The following is a 12,641-nucleotide window of genomic DNA, read 5'->3' on the forward strand; positions in this document are numbered from 1 at the left end:
TCAAACCCCAAACCCTCGTGCTGGGAGGCAACAGTAACAAACCAAGTCTCCCTGACAGTGACAGTAAAATAAGGGTTTTATACTGACAAATGTGCTGCTTGCTTGAATGTTGTGGCTCTCTTAAGCTGTAAAGAAGAATGCAGGCTTTTCTAAACCTCAGTAGTAGGTGTTTTCTTAGGATTGATCTTTGATTTCCTACTTCTCCTAGATTCAAGAGGCATCAAACCGCCTCATCATGAGAATTGTAATACTTGAACTAACCAGCAAGTGGAGCAGTGCACATAGTAATGTGTTTCTTGACCTCAGCAGAGAGTCTTCTCTAATAAAAAGTCCTAATAGACTGCTATTACATATTACATTTGGAAAATCTTAGTTTGCACTTAAGTCTGTAATTAATATTAACAACAACAATAATAACATATCTCCAGCCGACCAGTGTTCTATCCATCTTTGACCCAAACTGCCCTCCTGGGTGTGTGTCATCTCCTGTAACCCTCTGAATCTGACTTACAACCACAGTGAAAACAAAGTGCATCTTGTTTTGGACCGACTTGAAACAAACATATTGATCTATGGTTTCATCAGTATTCATGTCAGAAGGCAACCTGAACTCCCCCCAGCTTTGATCCAAGCTGACGATGTGTGCGGCTGAAAGGATCTTAATAAAAAATTCTTTTCATAGCGATTGACTTGTTGACGGTTCTACATTTACCCTCTGTAAATCACAGCTCATTAATTTTCAGTTCATAAAAAATGTTTTGCATATTCTAGATGATGATTTTTTAAAGAGCTGTACAGGTATAAAAGTGAATATCAGGGCCATGATTCATGACCCTTTGTCTCACGAGTTCTTTGTGTTGAAATAAATGTTTTTATAGGGACCTTTATAGCTGCATACGAAGGGAAACCTGATGCTGCATCGGCTTCCATGGACCGGCTAATATAAATATTACCGCACATACCCCTGAAGTCAGAGACGACAAAACTCTCCCTGGCTCTCTCGTCATTACAGCGCAGGGACACTCATCATCCCCTTGACATATTGGGGCTATGTGCTCTCCAGGGTGCACGCTGCTGGGGTGGCCCTAACAAGGTCGCCAAGGTGAGGCCGATGACAGCTTGACTGATGGAGGCAGTGTAAGCAAAAGTGAGGGGTAGTGAAGCCGAGAGGGATATTCAGCCCCTGGAACAACTTGCCGCTCTGCTTGTGCTGCTCTCACATGACGCGGAGAGGAGGATACAAGGAAAGTAAAGCTGAGAAGGACTGAAATGAAGAAAGAGGAGAGAGGATTAAGCGAGTCGGGTTGCAGAGGGAGCCAGCGAGCAATAACAGAATGGATAATCAAAACATACCAGATAGTAAACACATGATAATCTCTCCAGTTGTTTATTAGTTGGAAGTCCATGCATGAGGCCCTGGAATGCAGCCGCCAGCCTCCTTTTCACCTCAGCTCACTCTGCCACTCTCCCTCTATTTTTGCCGCCCTGTCTCCGCATTTCAACCAGCTGTCAGGCTTTTCATGCATTGTTGTGTTCTGGTTGCATGAAATCACGCTCATTTACTCACGTACACAAATAATGAAAGGGATCCAGTGTCCTGTGGCCCGTTAGACCTGCTCACTATGTAAACAAGACTGTTTCAGGGCCTCTTTAGTGACTCAGTTAGACTCAGCCAAGGGACAAGAAAGTGTGAAGCGTTGGGGAAATATTACGCTGTGATGACCCAAGTAGTTTGCCTCAATGTGTGCGTGTGTGTTTGTGTGTTTGTGCGTGTGTGGGTCGGTGGGTGGAGGATACATTTCATGAATGCAGGTGATATGAACTGCTTATCTGCTCCTTTCTGTCCCCCATTAATCTGTATCCAGTGTCTGCATAAATCTTTCCAGTTATAAGTAACATTTTACTTGATATCTTTCCTTATACCATTGCATCTAAGTTCATCTGCCATCTGTCCTTCTCCATATCCTCTATCTAAAAGGAACAGTTGAGAGTTTGTGTACAGCCTGGGGTGGGTTTCTTCTATTGGCAAATAAGGTGACTAAAGAATGAGATGGTCCTCGTGATGTTTGTCAGATTGTTTGTCAGATACTGTTATCATAAAATCTGAAAATGTATCAGTCTGCCTTCATGCTTCACAGCAGGTTAGACACCAAAACAATAATTACATAAGTGGAAAGACAAACAAATGTGTGGTATATTCCTGGAGTTATGTTGGGTTTTAATGCACACGAACATACATGTGTCTTCCTATGTAACTGGCAGATTTGCACCTCGATTATCATCTTTGCACTTGGCACTCTATTGTCTCTGTGGCCTACAGCATGTGTTTCCATTTGTCAGACTCTGTTCCTCCATTATCTCCCCTCCCAACAGTCACATGAGCCATGTCCCTCTGTTTCCCAGAAAACAACGCATCCCATACGTAAGGAGATATCAGGCACAAGCCTCTCCAAAGGGGGTAAGAGGTGTTAAGTGACTTAATGTATAGATAGTCTGGGTTTGTAGTCTACGGGAAAGCCCCGGTAGTTTTTGCCTCGTATAAGAAGTGACCTGAGAGACGACAGGTGACTGGGAGACTGGGTGGGGGGCATGTAGGGTGCAGGGGAAAGACTGCAAAGGGTGGTGAGTGAACCACGTAGATGTGACCAAAGAGGCAGCAAAGATGAAAGGTGAAGGCCTAAGTGGAATGAGAGGGGAAACACGGATGAGGAGGAACCAGCGAGAGGGTCAGAGATAAAGGGAGGAGGGAGAGAGTTAATGGGAAAGGTGGGTCACAGTGTTCCATCAGATTGTGCTGTTACAGGCCTGCGGGCGCCAAGGCACCCTGACTTTTGCATTTAGAGGCTGTGGGCTGCAGATAGTCAGAGGGAGGTGATGATGGGCATGGTGTGTAAATAGATGGGCCTGGGGTCTATTAATAAGTCCATCTGGAGTGGGCCTTAGTAGGGGTTAGCACAGGACCTACACACACACACACACACACACATATACACAAATGTACACACATATACACACATATACACACACACACACACACACACACACACACGCCATGTATTAGCAGCTCTTTGCCAAAAGGGATCCACTCCAATTTCATATTTTGCAAACTGCATAGTCAAATTTTAAGAGAGATGATTATTGGAACATGTTGTTATTGTTTTTGTTTGGACTGGGCCCAAGTCTGTTCTCCGCTCAAATGGCTCTAAAGTCTTTGCATTTCGAAGGACAGAGTGGTGATACCATCAAAGCGTGATTCAGTCGTGGCAATGTGGCCTCCACCAATACCACAGCATTCTATGCAGGCTCCATAGCTGCAATGGAGGTGATTTATCATTCGCTAATTGTCCTTTTTTGACGGATATAGGACAAGTATACATGCAAACAGTATAGAGGTCAACCTGCTAGGTATGTAGATTTCCCATGAGGTTTGTTGCACTGTCAACACATTAATCAGTCATGTAGCCAAGTATAGTTAAGTCCATTTGAAGTCTTATACAGTAAGGTAAAGTGTTTATCCTGTCTCTTCTCCTGCTGCAGGTGTTGTGCATGAGTAGACAAACTTGAAAGACGATCATATTGGTATCGCTATCAGGATGTATTGTCCCGTCCAATTTTAGATGTGGCTCTTGTGTTCTAAAGCACCTGTTAGTTCACGCTCTCCAAAAAGTCATTGCTTCTCTCCGTTATTAGAGGTGAGTTATTACTGTAGCACCTAACAAGGACACACAAACTCCTCAGATGTTGTCAGTTAATAACTGAGTTAAAGAAGGAGAATGTTGACTTAGTCAGAGTCTACGTTTCATGAAGAATGCACAAGATATCAGGGTCAATAACCATTTATTAACATGTAGAACTTTACATTTTATTGTGGCTGGAACGCCTCATTCATATGTACAAACTCTCTCAGTGATACAGCAGCACAACGTAAAAACATGGACTTTTGTATTTTGACTAATTAGTACCAGAGTTGATTTTGTGTAAAGATATCAAACTTTTTATTCTATTATTTACACTCTTTTCATTAATACATACACTCATACACACTCTGCAGCTTGTACAGCAATGGAAGTCAAAACTTTAGTAGAACTATTTACAAACTGAAAAATACAGCATCTTATAGTACACAACTATACAACAGATATAAATCTAAATTGATATTTTTATAATATTTTTCATCATGCCCACCCTATATTTTTTTGAAAAACTGCTGAAAAACCTGATGGATTTTTTTTTTAGTAAAGTCAATGATTATCTCTCCCCTCTCCCTTCCCTCACAAGCTCTTCCTCCACCCCTCCCTTCCTTATTTTGCGAGCCTCCATTTCTGCCTCCTCAGCTTTCCTCTGCTCCTCTCTCTCTGTCTCCATCAGCCATGGCCCTCCCAGGTAGCTCAAGATCTCCTCAGGGCTTCCACGTTGCTTTGGCTGAGGGTGGAGGAGCTCTTTGAATAGTGTCATCACCAGAGGGCTGAGACCTTCTAACTGCGAGGGAAGTGGGTTGGCTCGCTGGTTCTCCTTTGTTATTAGGAAATTGTCAATTTCATCCTCATCTCTGTATATGCCATCCTCCTTTTCACTCTCACTGTCAAACCACTCTTTATATTTACGGTAGCCACGGTCATCGCGTGTACTTTCCTGCCAGGGAAAGCAGCCAGTTAATAGGCAGTAGACGAGTACGCCAAGAGCCCAGCTGTCAATACAGGGGTCCACTGTTATCCAATGGTCCTCCACATCCTCCTCATTCCCATCATAAAGCCTCCTCTCCCTCTCCTTTTCAATCTCCTTGGCCGGCTCCACCTCGGGTGTACAAAAGGGGGACTCATACCAGACAGCACGAACACAGGTGCCGACAGCGCGGGCGAGGCCAAAGTCACCCAGTTTGACCCAGCGACATGAGCTGTCACACAGGAAGATGTTCTCCGGTTTGATGTCACGGTGGACAAAGCCCAGGGAGTGGAGGTGCGAGACGGCCCCACTCAGTTGGGCCATCACCCTCTGGACACACTCTTCATTCACCCCTTCCTAAAATGGAGAGAGTGAGTGTTATATAATGAAATAGGGTAATGTACAAGCAGTACATAATTGCAAATTACAGCAGAGATAAGAGTGGGGCTGAGCTTGGAGCACAATCAACGTCACTACTGCTAAGACAAACAAAATCTTGTTTTATCAGCATGTTACTATGTGTCTGATGAGTCTGCTTTATAGTCCAGGACTGAATGAGCCGGTGACGCTTTTTGGAATCCCTGCTTTGAATCACATACTCCCCCCTCAGGCAGTGAGAACAGGATGCCCTTTGTTCTTATCAGTGCTCTTTAATTGCACTGGCAATGGCACAATCAGGGCGAGTAAGCTGGAAGTTTTTATCACATGTGGCTCACGTTTCTGCTGACGGAGTTACAAACTCGCAAGGACACGGTCCGCACGTACGATTGCCACTTATACCCTTTTGAGAAAACGTGCAGTGTAGATATTGATGCATATTATCACAATTTATGATTCAAATAGTTCTATCATACATTTATCAACTACATTTTCACCCCCAAATCAACAGGATGTATGCAACCTTAAAGAACATGATGCATCCTCCAAACTGCATTTTGCCAGCTAATACACAGTGTATGTGGCTGGCTTTATTTAGCGTGAAACTGAAAGCAGCATATTGAGAACCAACAGCCTCACACATCATCCAAACTGACCTCTGACACTATAACATCGTAGAGGTCGCCATATAGACCCGCCTGCTGAGCAAAGACATAGTAGGTCGGCGTGGAAAAGAAGATGCCAAGGGCCCGGGTCAGAGAGGGATGGGTGCAGTAAGAGAGGGAGAGGTTGTATTCACGCAGGAAAGAAGTGAGGGAGGTAGACTGGCGTGGGAAGAACTTCAGAGCCATAGGGGTTCCTGAGGGGAATGAAGCATGACAGATGCATTAAAAACTACAATTTCTGTATAAAACTTAATGCTGTTGTAACATAAGTTGGGGCCATCATTGACGCTTCGAGTAAATATAACTTCCCTAAGAGACGGCTGTATTACATTAGTTGCGGCAATTCTATCCCAAAGAATGCAGAGAGGCACTTCATTACAGCAACACAAGCGTGAAAGGTTAAGCGAACAGTTTCAAAAGACAGCTCAGCCCTTACATTTGTGCATGCGACCCCAACATGTGTAGTTCCTCAATGAGAGAAACCTAAGATTGTGTTACATGTCCAGTCGTGGGGGTGTGTGATTTCACCCATTTCATAGCTTAGTTTAAGTGCAGCTCAAACACATTAACAAAATTCCTAATCATACTAATGTCAGCGGAAAAAACGTATTAACAACTTGAAACAAACTAAAACTTAAAAATAGACTTCATTGAGACGTAAACAAGCTGTCATGATCTGTAAGCGTGCACATTACATGCCACCAACCTCTCTTTCTGTGTACGGCCAACATGACTTTCCCATAAGAACCTTCTCCCAGGAGCTTGACCACCTGGAAGTGGTCGGACACCTTCAGGCTGTTCATGGATTGGGCCGATAGGAAGCAGAGCTCGTCAAGCTCCTGACCTGCTGCCGCCTGTAGCGCACACACACACAAACACAAACATGGGCAAATCAGTGTTCGGTGCAATCGTAGAATGCTTGTGGCGTAAATCAAGAGACAGGAGAGATTGATGGCACATTTTTGACTGGCATGTGCTGATGTCAATGATGGATGAGTTCATGAAGTCTGAATCTGAGGCGACACATGCTGACATGTTACATGAACCTGGCTCCTTGCGTAACGAGGACTTTACACCTTTGAATCTCGTATATCTCATTAGTTGCAATAAAATGTTCAACAGCATTCTAGTGGCGTAAAAAAGGGAATTCTTGCTTCTCTTTGTTTCCACTAATTCACTTTATTTACAGGAGCCAATGCATCTCTGAGCTTTGCACTGACCAAAAAGCTGGGAAACTCTATGATGAAGACTATACTGAGTGAGCCAACACATGCTCAACTTTCACGATTGTTGATGTGAACATGAGATAAAAACAAGATGTCCTGTCTATGGTGAACATTTGGTGCTGTCAGTTTCCTCGGCCACATCATGAAGTCACATCCATGATGACCTTCTTTGATGTAGATCCCCTCACCACATACCCCAGCAAATTAGGAAGGGTGCGAACTTAGTTACGAAACTCAGCTTAGGACAAAAGATGAGGGGATCATGATATTATGGCGTGTTTTTTTCCTTTTGACCTTCCACATTCACCCTTACATCTCTTATGTAAGTGAGCTTCATCTGGCCATAGGCAGGGTTTTGAAAATACAGAGAGGTGGAGTCAATGAGGTTTTTCAGACATTTACGGTTGTTGACTGCATTTCTGGACAAATCTGAGTGTAAAGTAATTTGAAGAACACCAAACAGGCAGAAGATACACCAAAATTACCCCTACAAACACAAACCTTTAGCTTTTTTGTGTTAGTATAAATGTACGAAATATAACTGTACAGTACACTACACGAAAACCAACAATAAACTCTACAACCCATTAACTATACATTACACATTCATCCATTATCTATTATAAGCCATTATTCTCTGTGTATGCGTGTGTACACATGTACTTGCGTTGATAGAAGTCAGAATAATTGTTCACGTGCACATTTACACAGATCGTATCCGACTGACAATGATTTCACTTAACAATAAACTCTAATCCAGGGCAGCACATTACATTGATGCATTAATGTTCTTATGAACGTTTCGTAGCAATTACGGGGGGGATCAGCAGGGGATCGCAACCCCTGACCATTATACAGTTATATAGATGATTTTTGCAGAGATGTACACAGCATTTTTTGTTGATTAATTCATGAACATCCAATGATTTTTCTGGTTATCATGGAAATCATTCATCATTAAATCTTTCATAGTGAAAGTGATCAAATGCAATGTGACACATTTAGTAAATCCTCTGAGTTATGGTTTGTTGTTTCAAAGCTGATGTGCAGCCAAAAAAGGGACTGCACGTCGCCTGTCAGTGTGTGGTTATTAGCACTGACCAAGAGTGAGATGAGATCCATTATGTTCATACTCATACGACTCTGTGGGTTTACCTAAAGGCTCTTATTGTACTTGCAAAGGGTCAGTTTGGGACATTGAGGAATACACTCAGATTAACATACACATGCATCGTGCTACATTTCTGAGACAATCCCATCAATGAAATACTACAAATACTACTGTAATACTACACAAGTAATACATGTTTGATGTTTCTGTAGGTGTAGAAAGATGCCGTGACATGATAATACACCTTTTCATATTAAACAGCAAAATGTTACATTATTAATATATGAATTAAATACACATTTATTTCAGTTCATAACATTATCAAATAGTTCAGATGCTCTTCATTCAAATGTGATACTGTGAAATTAATTAAATGTATTGAATTTCAAAAGTTGCTACTATCCAGATGAATGTTTAATGTCGCATTTAGTTGCTGTCTTTTATGAATCAAACTGTTTGCTATGTCCATGCAACATCAGGTGATTATTAATTGATGTGATCTACTGTATTAGTCAGTAGATCTTGGCATAACAGCAAGTGGTCTCTGATTTACACAGACACGGGTTCTTCAGGAGCTAACATAATTAACAAGTGTAAGCATGTACCTAACCCTGCTAAATACTGCAGGCTGAAAATCCTCTCAACAACATTGCCTCTCACACTGTGACAGCCTCTGCAGACCTTTGCAATACTCAGCCAACAATTTACATGCACAATATCCATGTTTCCTGCCATCTCATCATACAGGTCAAACCCTCAGCCGTGTTGCAGCGAAAGATTGCACATATTGTTGCTTTGTTTGCATGATTTATTTACAGTGCAATATGCATGAAAGTCACTTAACCCAGCTGTTGTCTGAAAAATAAGTTTGCTGTCTTTATGCTGACATGAAAAAAGTTACTTACTGTCATTGTAACTCCGTTCCGATGGATGATCTCTGTTCACTTTGTGTTGGCTCTCTGCAGCATCTAAAGAAATACTTCTCACAAGCTACTCTGTCACGGTAGATCACTGTTGCTCTATAATCCTGCTCTACTGTATGCTGTTGTATAGATTGATAATGAACTGTTACGAAAGCTGATGTTTATGCCTTTGCTCCGTGGTTCCATGCAGTCACACAGCAGTTTTATAGTGGAGGCTGATCGATGTTTGCCTGGACAGTGACTGTGCTTCTCTCCCCAGGAGACCCACACTGCACTCTCCTACTCTCTTTTCCTACTCTTGTGCCAACTCTCTCTCTCTGCTATGCCTGCAGCTACGCGTGAACCAGCTTTAAATTATTTCAAACCTCCCTCTCACTCCCTGTGTGCCACCCCCCACCCACCCACACACACACACACATACACACACCCCACCACTACACAGCAGTGTTAATGTTCCTGTGTTTCCAATCTGGCAGTCAGTCTGACCACATTGACCTGTCGCTTTCTTTTCTCCCCTATCCTCAGCTGTCACTCAGTTTCAGTGCTCTCTAATCTTTCCAAATACACCCCCTCCCTGTCTTTCCATGTTCCTTGCTCTCTGACACCCTCTCAGTCCATCTGAGTCGGTGAATTCCCTCCACTGTGCGGGATTCCTCTACTAATCAACAGGTATGCTGGAATGGTTGGTACAGGTTTACAAGCTGTGCCTGTAATCGCTGAAGTTGTCAGGATAACAGGTTACACTAGAACGTGCTATCTGGGGGCGTTTTGTTGTCTAATATCATCATCCTTCCTAGATGAATCTCACTGTAAAGCTACCAACTGCAAGAAAAATCAAAGGAAAAACTTGTGCTGCACTGAAACTGAACTCTGACTGACACACAAGTCTAAAATGAGAGTACACAGCATGCATGTGGGACAAGATGGACTATTTTCACACAAAAAATAATACTAATACTTAAAAGAGAATGATTAACTTTTTGAACTAATTCCTTTTATTTATTCATTCAGCTGTTTTGATTCTTACAAAAAATGTGCGGTCATCTCATGTACCACCATGGGGGGCTTCATGTATAACTCATCATCATCATCATCATCATCATTATCGAATAACAGGTTTGCCATTGCAATTTTTCCCCTCATCTTACAATTCCACTGGTGGTAAAACCTGCCCTTTGACCTCATTCTAAATCTATTGTACTCCATGCTCACAGACTGACATATGATAACATAGCCCACACAGCCCGGTTTCCTACTTAGTGCCAGCTGTATTCAGGCCTCTTCTCCATCTCGCCTGGATTCAACACCCTCCTCCCTCTCCTGTCCTGACAGATAGATTTCCCCTGGAACCACATACTACAGGATTATTACCACTGGCCTGGCGGTGTGTTATGTAACACAAACATCGGCTGCTATCACAACGGGCAGCACCACTCGGGTTACTACTGGCGCTTGTGTTGAGGCAGGCCACCACTAGCATGTGCTTCCATGTTTGTACTTGCACCATAGGGTCGATGTGGCTCCTGCTGTGACAACCCGCTCATCTATTCCAATACCAAAACAAAGCTCTCAACACTTCGCACTGGGATGAGCCAAGACTGCGTTTGATTCATTCACAAGTACCATATGCAATCACACACAGATACATAACATAGATGTGTAACATATACATGCACACTCTTGCTTGCATGTACATTTTATGCAAATGCAAATCCCTGCGTGCAGAGACACACATATCTGAGCTCACACACTACTGTTGACACGTCCTTGGGAGTTACATAACACACAACTGTTCTATTTAGTTACACTTCTGCATAATTTTGGTTCCGATTTTTAGTATCATTACTCACATTAGATAATCTGATTTAAGTAAAAAAAAAGATAGAAATATCATAAAAAAAATAAAATGTTTAATACTGGCAAGGATAGGTGTATAAATAAACGTGCTGGGATATTTAGTGGTCAATCAAATCATTTAACCGAAAGAAGGGAATTAAATGTATTTTATTTTATAATGTATGTTTTTTTCTCTCTTGAAATGAAGAAAGGAGGCTAAAGGAAAAAGTTGCATTCATTCATTCATTCTGTTTTGTTACCCAAAATCACAATCCATTTCCGGGTACATGTTTGTGTGAGTGAAGCATTGAGGAACTGAAACAGATTTCAAAAGGTGTTGAAACATTTCACAGCTGCAGTATCAAAGTTACAGGGACCTTGCGAGAGGCATGTGTCTCTCTTCAAAACAGTAGCAGTGTGTTTTAGTAGTTTCCTTTCCCAAACACTCCATAGTGTCTGCATACTCCCTCACTCTCACAGGTCTTCTGAGATTATTGATCATCTTACATAGGATATGTATATCATGAAATTGTTGTGACAATTTGTGTGTTGAGTGTTCATTTCATTGGAATACATTTAAAAAGGACAGAAAAGAACTACAGGGACAGATTTGGCTCCACTTTTACTGTTGGACTGAGACTTTCAAAAGGTGTAAAATGCAATGTTTTTATTGTGGTATAACGTCATTCTATTGATACAATTTTGATTCAAACATTAGACCTTCAGGGGCCACAAACAACAACAACGAGTTTGTGACTACTTTATAGAGGTTTTAATTCCTTCAGAAAGTGGACCTTTATGGATTTACCTTGTTTTAATTGAACTGTAATAAACGTCTCTCTTCTGAGGAACAACAGGGCGAGTGTTTATGGAGGGGAATTCTGTTTCTGTAGGGCATGACAGTGCAACAACACATGTAAAATATCTTCTGTACTTGTTTTAATCACCTGCATTTTGTGTGTTTATCACCATGAGATTAAAAGTTTCCAAAGCAACGCAGCTGACTGCATAACAGTTCAATAGTTTGGTTGAGTACTTTCTCTGGTCCTCTCCTCCCTCGGGAAAGGAGAAGATGAAGGGATAAAGAGACGGAGGGTAAAAGGGGAACTTGTAACAAACATGCATGCCAGCTGTTATTGTGCTGATCTGATCTACAGGGCTTACCGTCTATTATTTATGGTTCCACGGACAGGCAACTGGGACCCACAGCTTGTCCGGGGGCTGGTGACACTAAACCTGGTGCAACATCGCCTCTCTGTGGGGGATTTGTGCTACAACAGTTCTGTGTTCAAGCCACAGTTGTGCAATGCATTAAAGGAGTGAACAATAATTTGTAGATTGGGGTTTTGTCATTAATGAACAAAGTTATCTTGGTTTGAAGTAACACGATGAAGATTAAAGCCAGAAAACAGCGAGGATAATTCCATAGGGGCGTCCTCTCGTGTCTCGGCTGAGCCTTGAATAAAAATACATGTTTTTGATGAGCAATCACACTTAGTCACAATGTGAAAGAGAAGAAATAGAGCGTGTTTGGAACTGTTCATGACATGCCTGGTTCTGCACAGCCTGAGAAATAAACACGGGAATGAAATAGTTTTGTAATTTCAGTGAGGTTCGCTCTTACAGGACAAAACTGTGAGCCTAAATTAGAAACGTCCAATGCAATCGCGTTGTAGTTATCATTCAATATAATCTCCACCCAACTTGACACACTACCAATAACGCTGGAGAGATTGTATCGCAGTTTCATAAAAAGTCATTTTCTTGGCTGTGGCAGAAAAATGGCTGCAGCTAAAACCATGATCATGTTTGGGAAGAAGTCAAATCAAAGGCGAGCAAA

General features: G+C 42.1%; 1 protein-coding gene across 1 annotated transcript; it reads right to left on the reverse strand.

Annotated features, from left to right (window-relative positions):
* Positions 1 to 4,248: 4,248 nt before the first annotated feature.
* Positions 4,249 to 10,090, reverse strand: sbk3 (SH3 domain binding kinase family, member 3). Its single transcript, XM_076154627.1, has 4 exons — positions 10,019 to 10,090; positions 6,412 to 6,559; positions 5,697 to 5,899; positions 4,249 to 5,019 (listed from the first exon to the last, which is right to left on the reverse strand). Exons 1-4 carry the CDS (start codon positions 10,088 to 10,090, stop codon positions 4,249 to 4,251), a joined length of 1,194 nt encoding a protein of 397 aa, XP_076010742.1.
* Positions 10,091 to 12,641: the final 2,551 nt, after the last annotated feature.

This window comes from Genypterus blacodes, unplaced genomic scaffold, assembly GCF_046128005.1.
Source record: "Genypterus blacodes isolate CSIRO-AG114 ecotype Tasmania unplaced genomic scaffold, CSIRO-AGI_Gbla_v1 ptg000063l_1, whole genome shotgun sequence".
In the NCBI taxonomy this organism is placed as follows: Eukaryota; Metazoa; Chordata; class Actinopteri; order Ophidiiformes; family Ophidiidae; genus Genypterus; species Genypterus blacodes.